Source organism: Capsella rubella, unplaced genomic scaffold, assembly GCF_000375325.1.
Source record: "Capsella rubella cultivar Monte Gargano unplaced genomic scaffold, Caprub1_0 scaffold_2, whole genome shotgun sequence".
In the NCBI taxonomy this organism is placed as follows: domain Eukaryota; kingdom Viridiplantae; phylum Streptophyta; class Magnoliopsida; order Brassicales; family Brassicaceae; genus Capsella; species Capsella rubella.
Window position 1 is genome coordinate 10532308 of NW_006238922.1, and position 22656 is coordinate 10554963.

Consider the following 22656-nt stretch of genomic DNA (forward strand, 5'->3'; position numbering starts at 1 on the left):
ATAACAAAATGGATTTTAGCGGATTAATTTCTTACGCTTTTGTTTCTAAAAAATATTTGTTTTGTCGATGTTACAATTAATGACTCAAGTCGTTAAAATACAATATTAAATTTATTTCTAAATTGATATATCCTATGATCGTGTCATTTGTATACGATTAATTACAGTTAAAAACAGTTATTACATCGCCATATCTTAAATCATCAGTCATTGTAGATAAAATCTTAATTTGGATATGAAAACTTAACCAAAATCTATTAGACTGATATGAAGATGTTTGTTTTGGAATATGTAAAATCACATATCTATTTAATTAATGGCATAATTTTACTTAGTCCTAGTTAAAATTTAGGGAAAATTGATTTTAAAGGATGTTTTTTTTTTAATTTGTCCATTTATGCCTTCTTTTTTTAAGTTTGGTATATTAGGTTTTAGAATAGGAAAATGCTCAATTATATCCTTACTTAAATTATATGGAAATAAACATCAAACTTTTTGAAAAAAAAAAACATCAAATTAGGAAATTTTCTGTAAGAAAAAAAAGATATTCTTAAATCTAAAAAAATCAAAAACATATATTATTTTTCCTTTTAAAAAAAAACTCTTCTCATTTAATATTGTAAAAAGGTAAAAAAAACCAAAGATAGACTCGACGATGTCAAAATTTTCTGAAAAATAAAAACTTCATTTGTTCGTGATTATCAAACCTAAACTAGGAAGATTGTTTGAGACTAGCTCTTTGATATTGTTAGTTTTTAATTTTTGGTCAAACTCAAGGACTGTATATACACTTAACGTTCACTCAAAATAAAAATATATGATTTCTAGATATTAGGGAATACAAAATATTTTGTTTCCTTTAATTTAGGATTCAATTTCCTTGTATAAGATAGTTCTAAAAATTCGTAGAATACATTTTCTAAAATATGAAGAACGAAGAGTAAAGTGTAGAATTGATGATCTAACTTTTGCAGAATATAGGGTAAAGTGTAGAAAATAAATTCTAAAATTTGTAGAATATAGAGTAACATGTAGAATACATATTCCAAATTTTGTAGAACACCAACCAAACCTGAGTTCTAATTTTTTTAGAAGATATATATATTCTAAAATTTTCAGAACAAGTGCAATGCGAAGAATTTGTAATCTACAATTTTTAGAACATGTAGAGTGTGCAGAATTCATAATCTAAAATATTTAGAATACAGAAGATGTATTCTAAATATTGCAGAATGATTTTTTCAATATCAAAATCAACATACTTTCATCCAAAACTCTTTTGTTTAACATTAAATCTTATTAATCTTTAATTGTTGATATGTTTTAATTTAAAAATTAATTAAAAATTAATTTTATTTATTTAAAAGGGTAATTTAGGTATAACTGACAATTTACCGCAGAAAACCTAAAAGGACAAATTTTAAAAAAAACATCCTTTAAAATCAAAACCCCCTAAAATTTATGTGTCACCATGTGTCATCTGTAATCTCTTAATTATATCTTAAAATGTAAACATTTTATTTCGTATATATGTCTAAATTAGAAACAGAATGATAGAGAAGATCACGATAATCACTTTTATTTCTCTTTATGGTATAAGTTTCTGGCTTTTTTTGGTTTCCTGCCTTCTCTTCGGATATCAATTCATATGTCATTAAGTCTATATCTCATAGTCATAGCAATAAAAAATATAGCCTGTAGACATTGTCATGAATGAAATTATCAAAATCAATAATTCCATGGCTTCAGAAGTTTCACGTTCTTGCCTTCTTCTCATATATTATATACACATTCGACAATGACGATACGGTGACCATTGCTGATGATCATTTTTTTTTATGGTAAATCTTTTAGAAAGAGATATGGTGATTTTAAAGGGTTTAAAGGAGATCCATGAAAATAGTTACATATAAATATATAAACATTAATGATCGTTCATTTCTACTATAATTACTTAACACTTCAAATACAGTATGTCGAAAGAACTTACCCGTTTCCAATTTAGTGGTTATGTTTGTGTACCCATGTCTTTGCTAAGGACCACATTTCAAACTTTCGTATGTTTGACACAGTTGAAGAAATATGATTAAAAAATAAAAAGATTTTGTTCAGCAAAATAACAATAGAACTATTATACTTACACCCAAAACAATTAAGTTGATATTAATATTTTCGAAGAAGGAATACATTGAAAAATTATAACACTATTTTTTTTTATTTTTTTGACATTGTAAAAAAGAAAATAGTGTTACAGTTTTCCAATGTACTTCTTCTATGAAAATATTAATGTCATTTTAATTGTGAAAACAAAAGAGAACAAAAAAAATTGATACATTTTGATGTTGCATTTCTTCTACCAAAATATCACCATTATATATATATATATATATATAAATTATAAAAAGCCTAATTATTATTTTAATGTCACCATTGGAAAACTGCAAAACAATTGAATTAAAGGAAACGTTTGATTCTGTCGTAACGGCTGATAACTATTAATTACGTCGGATAACTGTTGAGCATTGAATGAAGATATTCACATTCACTTCACTTTTGCAACCCCTGACACGTTTTTTCATCCCATCTTTTTATTACTACTACTTCGCTATCTCTTCTCTTCTGTTTTTCATTTCACTTTTGTTTTTATGTTTCTACACGAAACTTTAAACAAGCAATTACAATATATTTGTTTACCAAACAATAGATTTTGTGTACTGCAAAAACCAAATACCTTGGGAAGGGGAAAGAGATGTAGACGTCTGCAGCTTTTAACAGAATACAGTAAGTGAGATTTTGTTGATAATAAATCAATTATAGATAGGTGATATCAATGTTTTACAAGTTAGAGTATAACAACAAAATATTTGTTTCAAACATCTTTATTTTTTTACTAGCATATTTGATTTTCTAAAATAATATTATTTAAGTTATGAGAGTTATATTTTTTTGTTAAACAATTTTTTTTATAAAAGCAAAAATAAGTTTTAGAGACTTTTCCATGTCCAAAACTCAACATATCCACGTAATTATAATATTGCTCTTCTAACTTAAATAATTTTTATTTTAAAAAACCACATATGCTGTCAAAGAAACTAAAAAATATTTGAAACAAGTACTTTTGTTTTTGTATCCTAACTTGTAAAACACTAATATCACCTATCCATATTTGATTTATTGTCAACTTTTAACAAAACCTCACTTATGTATTTTGTCAAAAGTTGCGCACCTCTACCTCTCTTTCTACTTTTCCTATGCATTGGTTCTTGCACTACACAAAATTTATTGTTTCATAAACAAAATATACTTGAAAAACATGTAAACTTGATTAAAATATGAATGGGAAGAGAAGTGTATATTAATACTGACTCCTTTAAACCTAATAATTAGGCTGAATGTGAATAAATGAATTTAAGAATATAGGTATCATGTATCCAAGTCTTTGTGGATAAAAATTCATTCATATGAATATTTGATCTTGGATAGTCTTCCACAAATATATTTTTTTAAAAAGGTACATATCATGTTCAATATAATTATGCTAGGCAAAAGGCAATAAAATTACTAGAGTGGTAATTTAGATCATTTTCAGTGGCTAGTAAAATAACTCTTAGAAAGAAAGAAAGAACAAAATAAACTCCCAAATCGTTTATATTCAACTATTCTTGTCTTCGTACTAACTTTTTACGTAACATCTATATGCAGTCCTCTTTTTCAAAAAAAAAAAAAAAATCTATATGCATTCCCTTGACTACTTTTTAAAATAAAATTCAATACTTGCATGCATATCTATTTTGAAGGAGTAGAATTGATATGTTCGCACACTCTTTATAAAAGTATTTTAGATATTTCATATTTATATACTATTTTAGGCTAACCATCGAATTTGCTTTGTTTTAAAAAGTTAACTAAGCCTTTAAAGAAAAATACGATACGACGCTCAAAATATGCCTCGTAAGCCATCAGTTATCCCAAGTCACCACACCACCAACTAAATTCGAAGTTAATCCATTAAGGAATTTCTCTGTACATTATAAATAAGTTATATAAAAGGCAAATTAATAATGCACGTACGGCCACCCATAAACCCAGTAGAAGATAGTGACTGGTCAGATAATACGACACGATCAATCTATTTCTTAAATCATCACTAACACACTAAACTATATAATACGTTTTTCGTTGTTGGCTTTATAGGCATTTGTTTAATAATTCGGCTTGTCAATCATAATACATATATAGAGTCATCGACCAAAGCATGTGTCTTCCAAATCAACATAAGTTATATTGTTAGTGTCTCGTACGTCATAACTAAAGAGGTTGTTGTTGCCTCGTGGCCAATCTCAAGGGGCTAAAGTTCCACAATTTTACTGACAGTACTCATGATGGTCAATATTATAATCCTTCGATCGATCAAAGAAAAATTTTAAAATTGTTCTTTGCCTCCTACAATAATCATGGTTTTCACCAAAACTTATGTTAAAGTAGCTGTACGTAAGAAATAATAATTGACTATCTATGTAGGGAAGAATATTGGATAGGGAGGAGAAAAAAACTGATCATGGTCGTGTGAGTGTAATGTAGATTGTATTACATAATCACATAAAGTTTTCTACTAAGAAACATATAATATAGTTTTTGTGTGGTTAATATGCGATAACCAAGTATTCCTTAAGACGGGCATATATTTTAATTTCACTAAATGGCAGACAACACATTCCTTTTGTTTAAAGCTATGCATTTTATGAAAGTAGATTCCTATATTTTGGTACAAACCTTATTCTTATAATCTTTAATATTCCTCATTAATTTCTGATAAATTAAATTAATTAAACTATATACATATGTAATTATATGTGAACAAATTCTTTAATTTTGCATTTTTATATATATAGATCTTAAAGCAATGACGAACTATAGTGTAGTAGACGTATAGCCACCATAATGTATTATATTCACGTCTGATTCCGTGGAGAAAGTCTGTATTTACGCGAGAGAGAGACACATATACAACAAGGTAATCTAAGTTTGATGGGAATAGTTTATAATGTGGACAAAATAATAGAACATAAAAACTTCAATGATTTCAAATAGAAAGAGCATGAATTCGATATTCTATAGACGCAAAATAGACATAAAAGTTTGCGAGATGAGATATATTCCAATAGAGTGATTAAAACTACTCATGTGTCAGCCACTTATTAGCAACTAAGTAAAGCATTTAGATTTTGGACATAAAGTTTGATTTATTTCTTTTCAATCTAAACATTGATCAAGACTAACATGCTCTAATTTGTTAGAATATCATATATATCTAGAGCTAATGACATATGTAAATATTTAGTATGAAAATGTAAATTATTAAAGACATAACGGAGAGTGAAATTAAACTTCATGCATGGTCACATTCACATACAAAAAAAAAACAAAGGGGACCTTAAAAATAATATAAGGAGTGAACGATCGTATTCAACTCCATTATGCAAAAAGGTAAATGCTAAGCTAGTTAGGTAAGGAATAGAATATATCATAGTATTGGCACCACTTTAAAGAGTCAGTATCGAGTATTTATCGCATATCAATTTCTTAAAGGAAAAAGACAGACTTCGTTACTCGTCGACAGACACCTCCCTGTTTAATAATTCGCTTATAAATTTATAAACTTTAGATTTTAGAATCAAAAGAGACAGACACAAAAAAAAAAAATAATAATAATAATAATAAAATCCCAAACGAGTCATAAGGCCAACTCTTTGGAATATAATTAGTACTATATCCGTAATTAACTAAGTTTTAAAATGTAAGCATATAATTTGACTATTAGTATTTTCCGAACAACTTTGAATCAAACAATACTATTATCGAATTTACAGCAAAATGCATGTTTTAGATCTTATTTGTAGAGTAGTATCTTACTGTTAGACCGAGTCCAAAACAAAGCACGGAAGAAGCATCATTAATACAAGTATACTACGTAGACCATTAATATGATAATGGGCCTTAATGATATCCATTAATAAATACAAGCCCAATATATAGTTTTATCAATATTATATGGGCCATACATCTCCAATCTATTCAACTTTTTTTTGGCAATCTTCATGTAATACAGTCGAAAGACTGAGAAGATCAATATCAACAACAAAGAGGAGCGCATATTTTTAGGGATATTCTTTTGGTGGATGGTCTAAAGAGAACAGCCACAAGACATATTCACATATTAATGTAAGTTAGTCGTATTTGGGTTTAGGGTCTCTTGGGAGAATCTGATGGGCAGCCGATAGGTACTTTTGACTATGACAAAAAAAAAAAAAACAAAGAAAAAATTGACATGAGCAATATCAAATTGGGAGCCAATAATTGTATCACACATTATCGTATTGTGTTTCTTGATTGCCTTGGTACTTTTCGAATCCACTCGTTTTACCTTTTAAATGTGAAAATTCACTAGTCAGCATCTTAAAAGTGTTGTTCTCTGCATCTCAATTTTTGTCTTGACATATTCCCAAAGAAGAACACAATTCTTACACCTTTTGATTATATACCTCAGACAAATTCATTTCTTGATATAGCTACATGATTTATTAAAGTACCTCATTTTTTTTAATCTCAAATTAACCCTCTTATCTGTACCACTTTTGATATCCATTAACTAATGTACGTATATCAAAGTGGATTGTTGATACTGGTCTAAAGGGTTGTTTTGCATCTGATCATAGTTGGCAGCACATGTAGTTTATGGAAATTTAATTCTTTTAGTAGTAACTCTTATATTCCACAATCTTATATCGAGATTTTTTTTTTATCTTGCGTGTAAAGCGTAGGAATTAAACATTGCAAATATATATAGAGTAGAATACACATATTAAGTTGTCAACTAGGGTTTCGGGTTGCGACATTACATGTAATTCATAATTATGGTTTTTCAACATGTGCAGAGACTTTTAGTATTTTTATTTCAATTTTTAAAAGGGTTTAATTGGAGTCAATACCACACTTCGGTTTAGTGGTGTCTTGGTCACGCATGCGGCATTGCGGCTGCTAAAACCAGCAACATGAGTGTTGGGCTCCTTCAATACATATTTTTATTTGATTTGAAAATGAAAATGAAAATGAAAAGCAAATTCTAGATTTTTGAATTAGCTGAATTTGTTTTTTTTCTTTTCCAAGAATTAGCTGAATTTGTTAGGTACTGTAGTTAAGCCATTAATTATTCAACTCTTATTCCATTATACTATATTACTAGTTGTGTAAGCTACTAACTACATTTATCGATAAGTACAAGGATACGAGCAAGAGTATTTTACCAACAGCTCCAGTTCCGACACAAACGATGGGAAAATGGTCCAGACATGATCTTAACTTTGGAAACTGTACATTTCAGTTCATAGTCTCGAACTGAACTTTATGTTTTCAGGCATCATAAGTACAATTAATGTTCTTTCCCATTTATTTTCCTACAAAATTTCGTAGTGGAGAGAAACAGTGAATCATAAATTTTTTAGTTATATCCATTTGCACGTAGATATGACTCATAACTCACAATGACGATTCGTTGTAGTATCTGCAACTTTATCATCACTTGAAATCAGTGCCTTTTCTCACATTTATTTCTCTCCTCGTTTCAGGATTCGCCGTAGAAAGGTCGACGACTTCTTTTTTCCCCCATCAAGTAGCTAATAAGGTCAAAAACTTTCTTAATGTTGATAAGATTTTGGATAAGTTTTTTCAACTTTTCTTGACTATTTTGCATATCCTTATTAACCACATAATTGATCAATCTTTGCTTCCACAATCTTTAATCATTGATTTTACTATTCTATCCTATTTACCCTACTATACGATATCTATCTGAATTACATTTTATTCATGTGTTACTAAACTTTTTCAACGTCTACAAGACGAGCACATTATACTATACATGTCATGGTCGAATATGTTTATTGTGATTGTGGGGGTGGATACGAATCAAAAACATGGCATTACCTATATCGACCCTATATAGATCGATATGTTTCCATGCTCTTTGAAAATATGATCATGCCATTGGCCCTACCCTATATTGTCACCACCTACTCTGCTATATATAAGTATGCATGTGGCAAATTATATCTCTACACATCCCACCCATATTCATCGTAAGTGGAAAGTTTCGATAATCGTATATGACGTCGGTTCTTAATTATTTTACTAATCGAAGCTTTTTGACGAAAGAATTTGGACTAATGCAGAGATCTGCAGTTATTACTAGTAATTAAAAAATTCATTTAGTGTATGTGTACACTAAATGCATCAGAGATATTTTTATCCGATTTTTTTTTATTTGTGTTATACTTAAGCTAAATTTTGTTTTTTTTTTCTTTTTATAAACGTATAGAAGTTTGTATATGCACATGCATTATACTATATACCAAACGATCATGGGCTTGTGATTTTCTCTAACTCCATTGGCCAAATTCTTTACGGCATCTTGTGTTGTGAAATCGGCTACGTACACAAACACCAACATGCAGAACCAAGATGTAGTTGTGTGGCGGTAACTTATCTGGTGGATCTATGCCCAAGATCCATTCATTTATGATAAGATAGATTCTGTGGAAAAAAAAACACATGTGATCCTAATGTGTATCTCAGGTTGTCAAATAAACTAATAATGTCTTGGTATTAAGCAAAATATTAGATGACGACATTGTTTTTGCGGCATATCTATCATCTATCTACTGTCTTACATTTTCTATAGAACAAAATCTACTTCCAAATTTTAATTACTTAATTGTCTTCGTCAAAAAAATAAAAATTACATGCTCTGTTTAAATAATTTTTATATCCGAATTAAGATAAAATAAAATGATATCCACTTTTTAAAAGGTGCAAATAGCGCACCACCGGGTTAATTGGACTTAATAAGAAAATAAGCCACTCTAATAAGTGTCATAATAGTTTAAATCCAGATTCTAAACATCTGATTCGACCAATTCCTAGAAGTGGCAAAGCAAGTGTTTGAACAAAATTCTAATTAGTAATTATTATAGTGGGTAGATAAAGTGACTACTTTTGTAATGTATTACATTTGATGCAAGTAATAATATTACCCCTAGAAGAAATTAAGGTTGTAATTATACTATATCTTATCCACTAACCAAATTATGGTTGTCTCGTGTAATTATATCTAGTTTAATTTTGTTCATGAATTGATGATATAGCATTATAACAACTGTAGAACTGAACTTGAATAACGGCCGGTGCTAACGTTGACAAAATTGTTAACCAAGTATCCGTGGGAGATCGCAGTCCCACTTGGCCTATGAATCAGTGGGTGAATCTAATAGACCTTTTTTTTTATATCAAACCTCAATTTTTTTTCATATATGTTTTTGATTTATTGGAGACCATATACGATCAATACTAGTATTACTTAAATTTATTTTTTAAGAGTAAGAAAATAATGTGTATATTCTGGTTTTTATTATCTCTGATTAGGAATTATTGGCATGTTATTTTAGTTTGTCTACCAAAAAAAGTTTGGAATATATGATATTTCTAAACAGCAGAACAAAAAAATTAGATATAAATAAGCAAATACAGAAACGTACTGAAAGAGACAAGACCTTAGTAGACACATGAGTTGAAGTTGATATTGATAATATCTATATACTATACTTGTACTGTACATCTTAGAAAGTACTTTAGGCTAAAACTTTTTTAAGAAAATATCTTGTACATCTTAGAGAATATCATAAACTAAGATTTCCTAAGATACTCTCTAAGATGCTCCCATTGAAAATGGTCTAATGCTAAGAGCTCATGTGTATTCCGGAAATGCTGGGTTTATTACAAGAAATCATGTTAATAGTTTGAGACTCGCATAATATTGCCTAGAGATATATACATTGTACAATGCAGTTTAAAAGTTTTTGATAAACACGTTTCTCTATTTCATTTTCTTATATTTCTTTCAATTAACTAATTTTAATAATGTATCATGTAATGATTTTTAATTTCTTTTTGGGCAGATAAAGAAATCATGAGAGTATATCTGTCTGAGCAAAAATAAGTTATCAAAACCATAAAGCACTACAAATTCAACCTTTTAATACTATTTTTGTTAGTAATATGTAGCTCAGGGCTGCTCAGCTTTTATAATGGAACAGTATTAAAATCTTTGCCTGTAACACTTTTTACTTATTCAATTGATTTATGTGACCACAATAAAACCGTGTTTTCAAGTTTCTGACGTGTAAGTGAGTCATTTAAATTAGTTTAATAGGGTAAGTGGATTTCTTTTCGGGAAAAAAGTGTGAGAATTTCATTTACATCATCACCAAATCTAAAATTTTACTTTTTGAGGTAAAAGGCAAAATATAAAACAAAAACAAATATTGAGGAATAGAAAAAATAGTTTGATATAGACAAATGAGAGACTCTCTCTCAAGTCCTAAACTGATGACCCCATGACGCTACGAAAAGGTATTGGCCGTATGGCACTATGACGTCAACGTCATTACAAATGAAAAAACCTTCCTACCAATCACAAAACAGACCAGTTGGGCTTGATTTGCGATTTTGGTTATTGCGTGCCAAATCTGTATGCTTTGTGAGTTTTGGAACCAGATTGTATGTTTTTTTCCATGTGAATCCCTCACTTTCGAACTTATACGAATGGTTACGCACATGGTATATTCATTCACACTACTACTCTTAATTAAGTTATTTTTTAACCAACTACGTCACCATAGTTGATAGTTACTTTAGTTTATCAAAAAATAAAAAAAAAACATTCAAGACAAGTTACAGACATACTAATACATTTGCAGCAGGCATTGTCTAATACATTGTTTGTATAATAGTTAAGAAATTTTCTGCGGTGAGCGATAGAAAACCTATGGTATGAGATGCAAAAGAATATTTAAAACTGCAAGAGATTCTAGACTTTAGCTTGTAATGAACATATTATTGGAGTATTGGGTTGAGATTCTCGAGAATTCGATTGATTTTGCTATGGTATTATATATGACAAATGTTATTTTTTTTTTGTGTGCAAGGAATCTTTTATACGTTTGATAAATTCTAGCTTATCTGTGATTTTGTCTCCGGAGCTATAAAACTCCAAACTTGGTTTATCATGTAAATTATTATAAAAAAAAATTCTTTTGCAGAACCACGTGAATTGTAATCCAACCAATTGTTTTTTTTCCGTCTATAACTGAAATAAGTTAGAAAATGTTTTGGTTTCAAGTATTATATTACACTTTTGTTGTTATTGTGTAAGTTTGTTAATAGAATTAAAAATTTGAATTAGCAGCATCAGTAATTCAAGACCTACGAGAATCTTCAGGATTATTCTCCTCTTGCAAAAACTCTTAAGATATGACGAAATTTTACTAATTAATCGCATGCAAACCTTAAACCTAAACCATCTCATAAAATATATATCCCAAGTCTTTACGTTAAAAAGGCATACTCAGTTACTTCATATGTATTTCAAATTCGCATGGATTCGATAAAAAATAAAAAATAAAAATAAAAATAAAAAATAAAAAATGGCAAAATGGACATAAAATATTGATTTTATTCATATGTATTTCAAAGCCACTCTTCTCTCCTTAAGCATGGTCTCTCGAAATACTAGATAGGAGACCAAACTCTCACCACACAAAAATATATGTATATCGTTTTAAACTTAGCATTATATAAAACCTTTAGAAGTTGTAAGTTCTGAGAGAAAAATTCATCCCATGAAAATGTATAAATCATAGCGTTTAACCGAAGTCGACTACCAAAACAGAAGAGTTATATAAACAAGATACTCTAAAATTTTGAGTTTTCAAATTTGGTTTGATTTAAAAAATTTCTTGATTTTGTATATCCTTTAATGACTTCAAAAATACATGTAGACATATACTTCAAAAATACATGTAGACATATACAGAAGAGTTATGAAAATAGACAAAAAAAAAGAAATTGTAATTTTAAATTGGTCAAGTGTGGTGTGCAAATCTACGATTGTGGAACCCATTTGTACTTTTGTAATTGATTTTTTTTTTTTTTGGTGGAATCTTTTGTAATTGATTTTGTTATACTGATCGAGATGAAAATGAATCTTTAATAATTTCCCGACATGTACATCGTTGTACATAAATGCACCTTCGAATTTTTAAAACGTGGCTAATCCATTCATTCTATTTCTTGTACAACATTTGCTACCTATATAGTATAGTGTAGTATGTGTTTTTACGTGACACTTAATTAATTGCTTAAAACATTAAAAAATAAAAGATTTTATTTTTTATTTTTGGTCGGAAAATATATTTTTAAATTACTTGTGTGGATTAAGATATATTTTTATGACGTTTTTTAACCATTTCTTATAGTGTTGATTAACTTTACTCTTTTTTATATAAAGATGTTACTTACTTTGCTGTTAAAAATTTTACATTGAAAATAATATTCCACACAATTCTGTGTACTCTATGATTTCTTATAATCTAAATTTCAGACCTACTATTTGATTAAAAACAAAAATCACGAATAGCACAATCTTTTTGAACGAACTGAGGTAAGAAAGTTACACGAATAGCACATTCTATTCTCTTTAATTTATTATGTTTTCTAAGAAAAAAAAAAGAAAAAGAAAAGAGAAACAAGAAACAAATTAGTGAGCTGTGAATTTTCGTCATGACCAAAGAAACATGGTCCATCTTAAAAATATCGTTTGGAAACTTGTGAACATACCCCAGCCTTAATATTCTTTGTTTTGTTGTTGCTGATCAAATTAAATACTTCTTTTGTCTCTTTTTGTGAATTTATTACTTTTGTCTTTCTAATTATCGTACCATCGTATTCTCGAATCAGTCAATTTGATACGTCATATTTTGAAGCCCTAAATAAACCAAAAACCCACACAACGTCGATAATATTAGTTTTGTTTTTTTATTATCATCCACTATGCTTCTTATAAAATCTTCGAAGCGGTACGATGTGCATTATATAATTTATCTCTTTTCAAATTGATACTCTTTGTTAGAAAAATATTTACCCAAGTAATTAGGTCGACAGTGTGATAGAAGAAACAACAAAAATAAGTTTTTTTTTTATCAAACAAAAATAAGTTTAAGAAATACAATAATTCAATTTAAAGTTATGAAAGAAAAAAAATCATGCAAATTCGTCAAAATTTTCAAGGACAAGAATTTTAAAGTCGAAATACTGATAAATAATTATTAAATTTTATTTTATTTAAAACCCGTGAGGGGGTTGGAGAGAAGACGAAAGAGGCTAGCTAAGATGCTCACATTAATATATAACAATTATTGAATGATTCAACTTGGGTTTGTGATGGTTCGATGAATCTAAAACTAATGCTCAGTACTCTAGTATAAGAAACTACAAAAGAATACTAGGTAGCTTTGGTATTAGAGAATGTATATAGTTGGTTTAGCTTGGTTTAATCTCTTATATAGTTTAATTAGCACAGTGGTTTAGTTTCACTTGTATTTAGTCTTAATTTGTATCTCATTTTACACTTGAATGAAGAAATTATCTTTTCCCAGATTCTGTTTCATCTCTCTCGATCTTGTTCATGGGAAAAACTAATAGTTGGCGTACGTACACTTATAAACAGTTGATTTAAACTAATCGGTTGATACAATTTTTGTTAGATTTGTAGTAATTAACAGACCGGTATGGTTTCTTTAAGTGGTTAGCAGATCAATTCACGTATTTTAACGTACGTGTTATACTGTTCCAAGTTTGGAAATTATGTATAGATTTATTTTTGAACTTCTTACCCATATACCGTCGAGTGTTACACAATATAACCCATAAAACACAAACAGACACACAAAATATAACAAACAGACAGTTTTAATCTGCAACATGCATGTTTGAGAGTCTAAAAACACATAACATTGGTAATCTTATCACAATCAAAGATGTATAGTTACATATAGGATAATTGATTTGAGGGTATGTAGGTCATGCATCCGTCATGCTAGAACAAACCAAGGAAAATAATAGAATCGAAACAAAAGATCTTTTGACTATTCTGTATATAAAAAAGTTGGGTAGATTTTAAACTTTTTCATATGGTGAATATTATTATTTTCAGAAATAGCGAAATGAGATAGGGGAAGAAAAGTCAGAGATGAGGAAGGAAAGGATGGGGAAAATCAGGCTGAATAATGAGAGGACGAATCCATAGAACAAGTTGGGATACATTTCAAGATTCAATTCAGACACAACACTTCTCTTCTTCTCTATAGAGACATGTTGATAGAGTGATGGAGAGTAGTGGCTTTGTTTTGTCTGTTTTGTTGTCCTTTTAAAAGTCAACCAAGTCTCTGCTTGGTCCCATGATTCTTTTTGTTTTGGCTATTTTGGAAACTCAATAGAATTCGTTTTAGAAAATAAAAAACAGGAGAAATTCATTTATAATTTAGATAATTATAACCCACAAATGTATAATTTTATATGATATTTTGAATAATTTGATTAAAATTTTGTATAGACTATTTTGTCTTAAATTATTTTAAAGGCAAATTGATGATATTAATACAAAGCCAGACCAATGTTAATACGTATGTCCTTTGAGTAGGGTAAGGCGACTAGGCTATCACCTACCGTGTTCCTTCATTTTTACTCATCTTTGAATCTCACAATTGCAAGTTGCCTCCTATAGAATTGTGACGTTCTTTCCTTCTTCTTTTTTTCCTCTTGTACCGACCATTCTACTTTTTATTTTTTTTTATTTTAGAATTTATGTTTTGATCTCTTCAATCTGTTATATAGCTATAGCTTATGATTAAAGAGAGCAATATAATAATCCGAACCGACTAGAACTGGCTACAAAAAAAATGTTAAATGTTAAGAATATTCGATATCCACGTCCATCTTAATTTGCATGTAAGCATTTTTTATTGGTACAGTCTTGTTGTTTCCGTTAAAAACTTAAAATATCTGCAAACAATCTAATCATATGCGACATCTAACAAATTTAACAAATTCTCCCAATTTAAGAAATGCTATAGTTACATATTATTAGAATGGCGAACTTGCAAATATGTTTTTTTTTTGTGCCGTATGTAATCCCTATGCATGGACGGTCACACGTTATTTGCCTTGAATATTCACCTTACACTATCATCGTTTAAGTTTTTTTTTATTTATTTATTTTTTAATAAATTACACAGACGATAATGATAGCAAATCCAGAGAGAATATTATTAGTATTATTATTTTGATGACGATAACATCAAAAGACAAAAGAAAAGGGAATCTGAGACCAACAGTTGAAACTAGAGTAAAGAACAAGAGGAAAACAACAGAAAATACAACTCAAGTCCATGCGATATTTCCAAACTGTCAACTTAGAAGTGAATACATCAAAATATTAAACACACATCAATACAAATTCAACTCCAATAATTTTGGCGATCGTTTTGAAATAAACGGCTAGATATAATAATAATCAGATAGGTATTTTTGGAACTAATCGTTCCCTACAAGTCTTCCTTCACACCTTTTGTTTTCTTTCTATACTTATTTGAAACCACAATAATATAATTTGTTAGTAACTCTGACTGTAAAGGCTGTGTTTGATTTCCATACTAATATTTGGGTACTAGCTAGTTTTGTTGTTGCTAAAAGCTATAATATTAAATGAGTTTTCTGTTAATGTATTGTGTAAGATGTAACTAGGGACTATCTAATAGAGTAATTTTGAACTAAAAAGAAAAAGAATAATAAAAAGAGAAGAAGATAAGTGTTAATCAATAGATAAATTAGATACACGAACTAAGAAAATAATAATTGAAAGATAGAGTGTGAACAAATAGTTGAAATATATGTAATTAGATAGGTCAATGAGTCAACAGCTTCCATCGTTACCTTTTTGTTTTTTTTTTTTTTTTTCAAAATATATATATTAATTCGAATAAACCCAAATGGGCTGGGCCGCCTTACACGCGAGATCCAACAAGCAAAGGAAAAACAAAATCCCACGAACCAAAAGAAAGAATCGGATCCTGCTGATCGCCGGAGGCAAAGGTGATCGGAGCCGGAAATCCGGCGGTCTCAAGGTCCACGGCTTTGCGGCTTCGACGGAGGTTTGGAGGCCAAAACCAAAAGAGACCGGTTTTCGGTGATGGCCCCTTCTTCTCCGTCGCGCCAAACCCGCTACAAACCTCCCGGAAAGCTAATCACCCTGACAACACGGTTCCGCGGTGGCGAGTCCCGACCTAGCAACTCGCCATACTCAGATCTATCTTCTCTCCTTCGAATCCGGGGCTCGCCGTAGATCCGAGTAGCTTCTCCTCGAGCTGGACGGGAGGATGCCGAGAGACGGCGGAAATAGGAAGCGGCGGCTCAACACAAACCTCCTAACCCGTAACTCCGCCACGGCCATCTAAGATCCAAGATCTACCGTTAACCTCCACATCAAACGACGGAACCCTCCTAGCCTCCACCGACTTCCGCCGTAGCCACAGCCTCTAGATCTAACGGCTGAGCCTTGAAGATCCATGAATCTCCCCGCCGTCTTCAAAACGGGTACCACAGCCGCATAGAAACTTCACCGCAGAAACCAGAGCCACAACCACATCGAAGGAGACTTCCCACCACCGTCGACAGAGAGGAAAAGCTACTCACCCGTGAATCAACAGTGATTGACGGAGCCCTAAATGAAGCACCGATCGAGAAAAATAAAAAAGAAAAGAAACGGAGCTTCGCTGGAAATCGCCTTCAAGAGAGAGAGAAGCTCTGTTTTCGAGGCAACGATTGTGCTTCTAGCCGAGTCACCTTTTTGACAATTATGCGCTCTCTTCTTCTAAAATAACAATGATGTCCAATCCCGACATCCTAATTACGCCACGCCATATTGTCAAAATTTATTAGTATTATCATCATCTTAGTATAACTATATTTTGGTTGTAAAGTAAAACATTTTTATTTAAGAGAAACTTTTGTGTTGTGCTGGTTTTGGAAGCTTTCCAAAGCGATTTCCTAGTTCCATTTTAGAGTAGACACACATTCTACCACACCTTCTTACTTGTTCAAAGCAGATTCAAAAACTAAAGATTGTTTGAACATTCACATTATATGTGAAGCTAAGCAAAACATAATAGACTCATTCAACGATATCCCTAAGGTGGTGCAGAGTGAAATATTCAATAGTTGAGATTTGGGTGACGATGACAGCTTTGAAATATTGTTATTTATCTATCTTTTGAGTTTTATATTTCTTTTCCGTTAATGATGTAAAGATTAGCTGTTAAATAAATAAATTAATTAATTGAGCAAAAATTGATGAAAAGACTACTTTTTCAGGTCTATATATTTTTGGCGCTAAAAAACTGTTTTTGGAGAGAAAAAGTAAAGATTGTAAATTATTTTAAGTTTTGGACATTCTCTAATTCGTTATGTTGTTCTATTTACATTTTTTTATTGTTGTCTTTTTACCTTTTTTATATTTTTATAGTGTTCTGAGTTATTAAATACTAATAATGGATCCTCCAGTGATTAATATGTTGACTAATCTCATAGAATAATATACGAATAGTTGAACTTTAAAAGAAAACTAAGCAAAAAAATACTCATTGCCTAGTCATATCCAACTACGAGTGCATAATGATGGTGCGAACCACAATCTTTTGTAGGCTAACAAACTATGTATATAAGCTTCTTTTGGGGTCCCGATCCCCGACCCTATAATTTCGGGGAAAAACAAATTCTTATTTCATTCTGACAAAACCTTTTGAGTTTTTTTTTGTGGTTATTTAACTCATGGTGTACTTATATTATTGGCATTCCCCTCGAACAATAAGCAAACGGATTGTTCGATCTAGTGTCCACTTTGTTTTGCGGGAGACATTGATTTCCTTTCATTTATAGTGGATGTAATTTTCTGCTATTTATGAGTCATGAGTAACTTAAATAATCAAAACTTTATGAAGTGATGCAAATGTTTTGAACCTTGTTTGTGATGTCAATTGCTTTATATTTGGCTAACATAAAAGCCATATAACATAAGACCTGTGACGTTTACTGCATATCATAGATAACCAATGTCTCATATTGATCATTTACAGGGGCGGACCCAGGCAGTAAGTAGGTGGGGCACGTGCCCCATACTACTTTTTAACATTTAACAAGTATTTATATGCTAATTTGACAGTTAGCTCAACTGGCATATAGACAGCTATTGAGCATTACCAACGTGAGTTCGAGCCCCTTTTGCTCATTAGTACTATTTCCTTAATTTTTCAGCATTACTAACGTCAGTTTGAGCCTCCTTTTGCTCATTAGTACTATAAAATTATATGCTTTTATCAATTTTAGATATTTATATTTTCTTTTTCCAGTTTAATTTTAGAAAAACTAGTTCATATTTTTTTGTATAGTATACACATATCTTATTTATAAAATTGATAGTAAAATTAGCAAATTAGTAACATTAAGAATATTATCATTTTGTAATTAATATATATATATATATATATATATATATATATATATATTATTTTTAGTGTTTAAGTTTGTGTGATATGGTTAGATAAGTAAATCTAAATATCTAAAAAAATATATATATTAAATAAGAAAATATAAATAAGAAAATATAAATAAGAAAATATTAATATTTTTTTTTTGATAAATTGAAAGTATATTTTTCATCTTAAAATTTAGTGCCCCAGGTAAAAAGAAATTCTGCATCCGCCACTGATCATTTATGTAATTAGGTAACCAATATAATGTCTCATATATACTTCTTACAAATCCATTTGAGTGTATTTCTATTATAAACATATATAGATATTTGCCTAATTAAGTTCCAGAATTTGGTTATCTACCTAATTAATTCTGAAATTAAAATGATTTATCTTATTTTTTCAGATTTATTCTTCTGTGGATCACTATTTTATAACTACGGAACATAAGTCCAAGTAGTTAAGACTGGCGGGGTATAGAAAGACAGCGTTAGGAGTTGACAAATATAGGATCCAGTCTACTACAAACATAAGAGCCACTTGAGACTAGTTTACAGACAACTAAAATCCAAGAGTTTCTACAAGTAAATGCTTTAGTTATTTAATATATACTAGTATTTTTCTCAAGTCAAAGTCTGTTCGGTTGAAAATTGGGAAAAAAAAAACAATGTATATGGAGTTTTCTGTTTAACAAATTAAGAAAATGTAATATTGAAATAATGAAATATTGAAATGTAAAGAAAAGCAAAGCGCTTATTAATATTGGACAACAAATCCAAAATAAATGGGAATTGTAGTTTTGAGTACTGTGAGATCGTAGGATCATATCTTTGCATTATAAGAAACAAAATGTTAGGGTGAAATTTTCTGTGGCAGAGCCCTAAATTTACGTTATAAAATTGGTTTAGTTGTGAATATGCGATAATAAGTAATGTAATAATATTTTGTTCAAAAAAAAAAGTTATGTAATAATATAAACTTAATGAATTGGGGGTCAGAAACAATGTGAGCGTATTAAAAATCAGTCTTTTCAATATATAACACTAAATTTTTTCGTAATAAACAAAAAAAAAATAGTCGCCATGCACGGTCATATAAACGGATATAAACCAAGTGTTTTTGTATTATTGTTTGTGATAAGATTACATTGTCATGTTTACAAAGCGGGAATTGAACGTTTGGGTCTAAACTCTTGGACGTCAAGGATAACACACATACCATCTTTGTGGTTGTTCGGATAAGATTGTATGCATCAGTTTTGGAAATTATTTAGCCAGTTGGACCTTTGTGAGAGATATTCTCTCGACTATATGAACATGGCATGATCGTGAGGTATGTGTGATCATGGAATATTTGGCATCCCATGACCGAGATTGGAGCCTGATTTGTTAGGACTTGATCCATGTTAATTAATACGTCAGATCATACAAAATCGTAGCTGGTGTATACAAAATCATATGTTGCTTTTGAAAAATCATTATATGTGCCTTGAGTCATATATGTTTTGAGTTGTGACATAAATAACTAGCTAGGTCGATTTGCAAAAGTAATTTTTGTACCCAATCAGAATTCATGAAAGCATTATTTTCCATCCAAACAAAAAAAACATTAGTAAAAATCGGAATTTTTTTTTCTAAAAAAGAGAGAAACTTACTATAAACTGTGAGAGAGAAATTGAATCAACGTCCAAGTCACACTTGCTGCAAGAAAAATGCGAAACCAATTAAATCCCGTAAAAAAAGAAAAAAGAAACAGGAGTTAATGTCCTAACTGACACGTGTCCCTACCTTGCCATACACTCACACAATTAAAAAAATTTCTAACTTGTATTTCTTATCCGAAAAATAATCATCTCCAAGTGTAATAATACATATTTTTTTTTTTTAAAAACTAATTTTCTCTTCTTTTTCCTCGCCTATAAATACAGTTCCAAGCTCTCGTCTCCTACACCACAAAAACAAAAACTTCACTTAGAAAACCAAAAAAAAAAAAAACAGAGAGAAAAGACAGAGAAAAAACAAAAAAAAAAAAGAAAAAGGAAAATAAACAAATTCTCTTTTCTTTTTTTTTACCTCTAAAGTTTTCTATTTTGTCTATTCGTGTGTGTGTTTTTTTTTTTTTTTTTACTTCTTGTTCCTGAGATAATGGGAGCTTTCGAAACAGAAAAATCCAGTAAAGATGCGGCGGGTCTTGAGACACAGTCGTCGGAAGATTTCGACCAACCTTCTCCGCTTCGTAAAATCATCTCCGTCGCTTCCATAGCCGCCGGTGTTCAGTTCGGGTGGGCTTTACAGCTCTCTCTTCTCACACCTTACGTACAACTCCTTGGGATCCCTCACAAATGGTCATCTCTCATTTGGCTCTGTGGTCCAGTCTCCGGTATGATTGTTCAACCAATCGTCGGTTTCCACAGTGACCGATGCACCTCAAGATTCGGTCGCCGTCGTCCCTTCATAGCCAGCGGAGCCGCGCTCGTCGCCGTCGCCGTTTTCCTCATCGGTTACGCGGCGGATATTGGTAATAAAATGGGAGATAAGCTCGACCAGAAGATAAAGGTTCGAGCCATTGGAATCTTTGCTCTCGGGTTTTGGATTCTTGACGTGGCTAACAACACCTTACAAGGACCTTGCCGTGCTTTCTTAGCCGATTTAGCCGCCGGTGACGCTAAAAAAACGCGAGTCGCAAACGCGTTTTTCTCCTTTTTTATGGCGGTCGGAAACGTCTTGGGTTACGCTGCTGGATCTTACACTGACCTTCACAAGATGTTTCCGTTCACAATGACCAAAGCTTGCGACATCTACTGCGCCAATCTCAAGACTTGTTTCTTCTTATCCATCACTCTCCTCCTCATCGTCACCGTCACGTCTCTTTGGTACGTTAAAGACAAACAATGGTCACCGCCGCCGAGAAACCCCGACGACGACGAGAATACCTCAAGCGTTCCTTTGTTCGGAGAGATCTTTGGAGCTTTCAAAGTCATGAAACGTCCCATGTGGATGCTTCTAATCGTCACGGCCTTGAACTGGATCGCTTGGTTCCCTTTTCTTTTGTTCGATACTGATTGGATGGGTCGTGAAGTGTACGGAGGAGATTCAGATGGAAACGAGCGGTCGAAGAAACTATACAGCCTTGGAGTCCAGTCTGGTGCAATGGGACTGATGTTTAACTCTATAGTTCTTGGTTTCATGTCACTTGGTGTTGAATGGATTGGTCGGAAACTAGGAGGAGCTAAACGACTTTGGGGGCTTGTGAATTTCATCCTCGCCGCCGGTTTGGCCATGACCGTTCTCGTTACAAAATATGCCGAGGATCACCGGAAAGTCGCCGGTGAATTAGCCGGACCGAGCAGTAGTATTAAAGCTGGAGCTTTAAGTCTCTTTGCTGTTCTTGGTATTCCATTAGCTGTAAGTATAGTACACTTTTGTTTTCTACTCTAATTTTGTTTTTGGTTTTCTTTTTTGGGTTAAAGGTACATATATTAACTGATTCGTTTATTTTATCATTACAGATCACTTTCAGTACACCATTTGCGCTAGCGTCCATCTTTTCAAGCTGCACCGGTGCAGGCCAAGGTAACTATTCTTTTAACTTTATTCAAGTTACAAAATGTATTGGTTTGATTCTTATAACGTGGGACTACTACATAACTTTATCTAATCCGTTCATTTTATTTTATTTTACAGGACTTTCGTTGGGAGTTTTAAATTTGGCGATTGTGATACCACAAATGATAGTATCACTAGGAGGTGGACCTTTCGATGCACTCTTCGGTGGTGGAAACTTACCGGCGTTCATCGTTGGAGCGATTGCTGCAGCGATTAGTGGAGTATTAGCCTTAACCGTTTTACCTTCACCGCCACCGGACGCACCTGCCATGAAGACAGGAGCCATGGGATTCCACTAGCTTTACTATGTTGTCTTTTTTTTTTTTTTTTTATAATGAAACTCATGATCAAATACAGTATTATTGTGCAAAACCCCTAAAAAGAACCAAAAAAAAAGAGAGTGGGATAAAAGTGATAAACTCTAATAAACCAGCTTGGGTAATCTGTATTTCACCCTTCCTTTAGCTTTTTTTTTTACTTTGTTACTGATTTTAAATAGAAGTTGTTTTTCTTTTGTTTGGTCGTCAATAAGTGATGTATGAGACTACAGTTTTTTTTTACTGTTTTGTTTTCGT

The 22656-nt window shown here is 31.2% G+C and overlaps 1 protein-coding gene across 1 annotated transcript; it reads left to right on the plus strand.

Annotated features, from left to right (window-relative positions):
• The first annotated feature begins 20540 nt into the window (after positions 1-20540).
• Positions 20541-22641, plus strand: LOC17895359 (sucrose transport protein SUC1). The gene is made up of 3 exons (XM_006302087.2): positions 20541-21880; positions 21985-22048; positions 22160-22641. Exons 1-3 carry the CDS (start codon positions 20621-20623, stop codon positions 22378-22380), a joined length of 1545 nt encoding a protein of 514 aa, XP_006302149.1. The 5' UTR covers positions 20541-20620; the 3' UTR covers positions 22381-22641.
• The last annotated feature ends 15 nt before the right edge of the window (positions 22642-22656 follow it).

Bases quoted from the DNA above. Each gene is read 5' to 3' on its own strand.
- LOC17895359 (XM_006302087.2), top strand. From the start codon at position 20,621: ATGGGAGCTTTCGAAACAGAAAAATCCAGTAAAGATGCGGCGGGTCTT. The intron at 21,881-21,984 runs GTAAGTATAGTA...TTATCATTACAG, and splicing joins TTCTTGGTATTCCATTAGCT to ATCACTTTCAGTACACCATT. The intron at 22,049-22,159 runs GTAACTATTCTT...TTTATTTTACAG, and splicing joins CTGCACCGGTGCAGGCCAAG to GACTTTCGTTGGGAGTTTTA.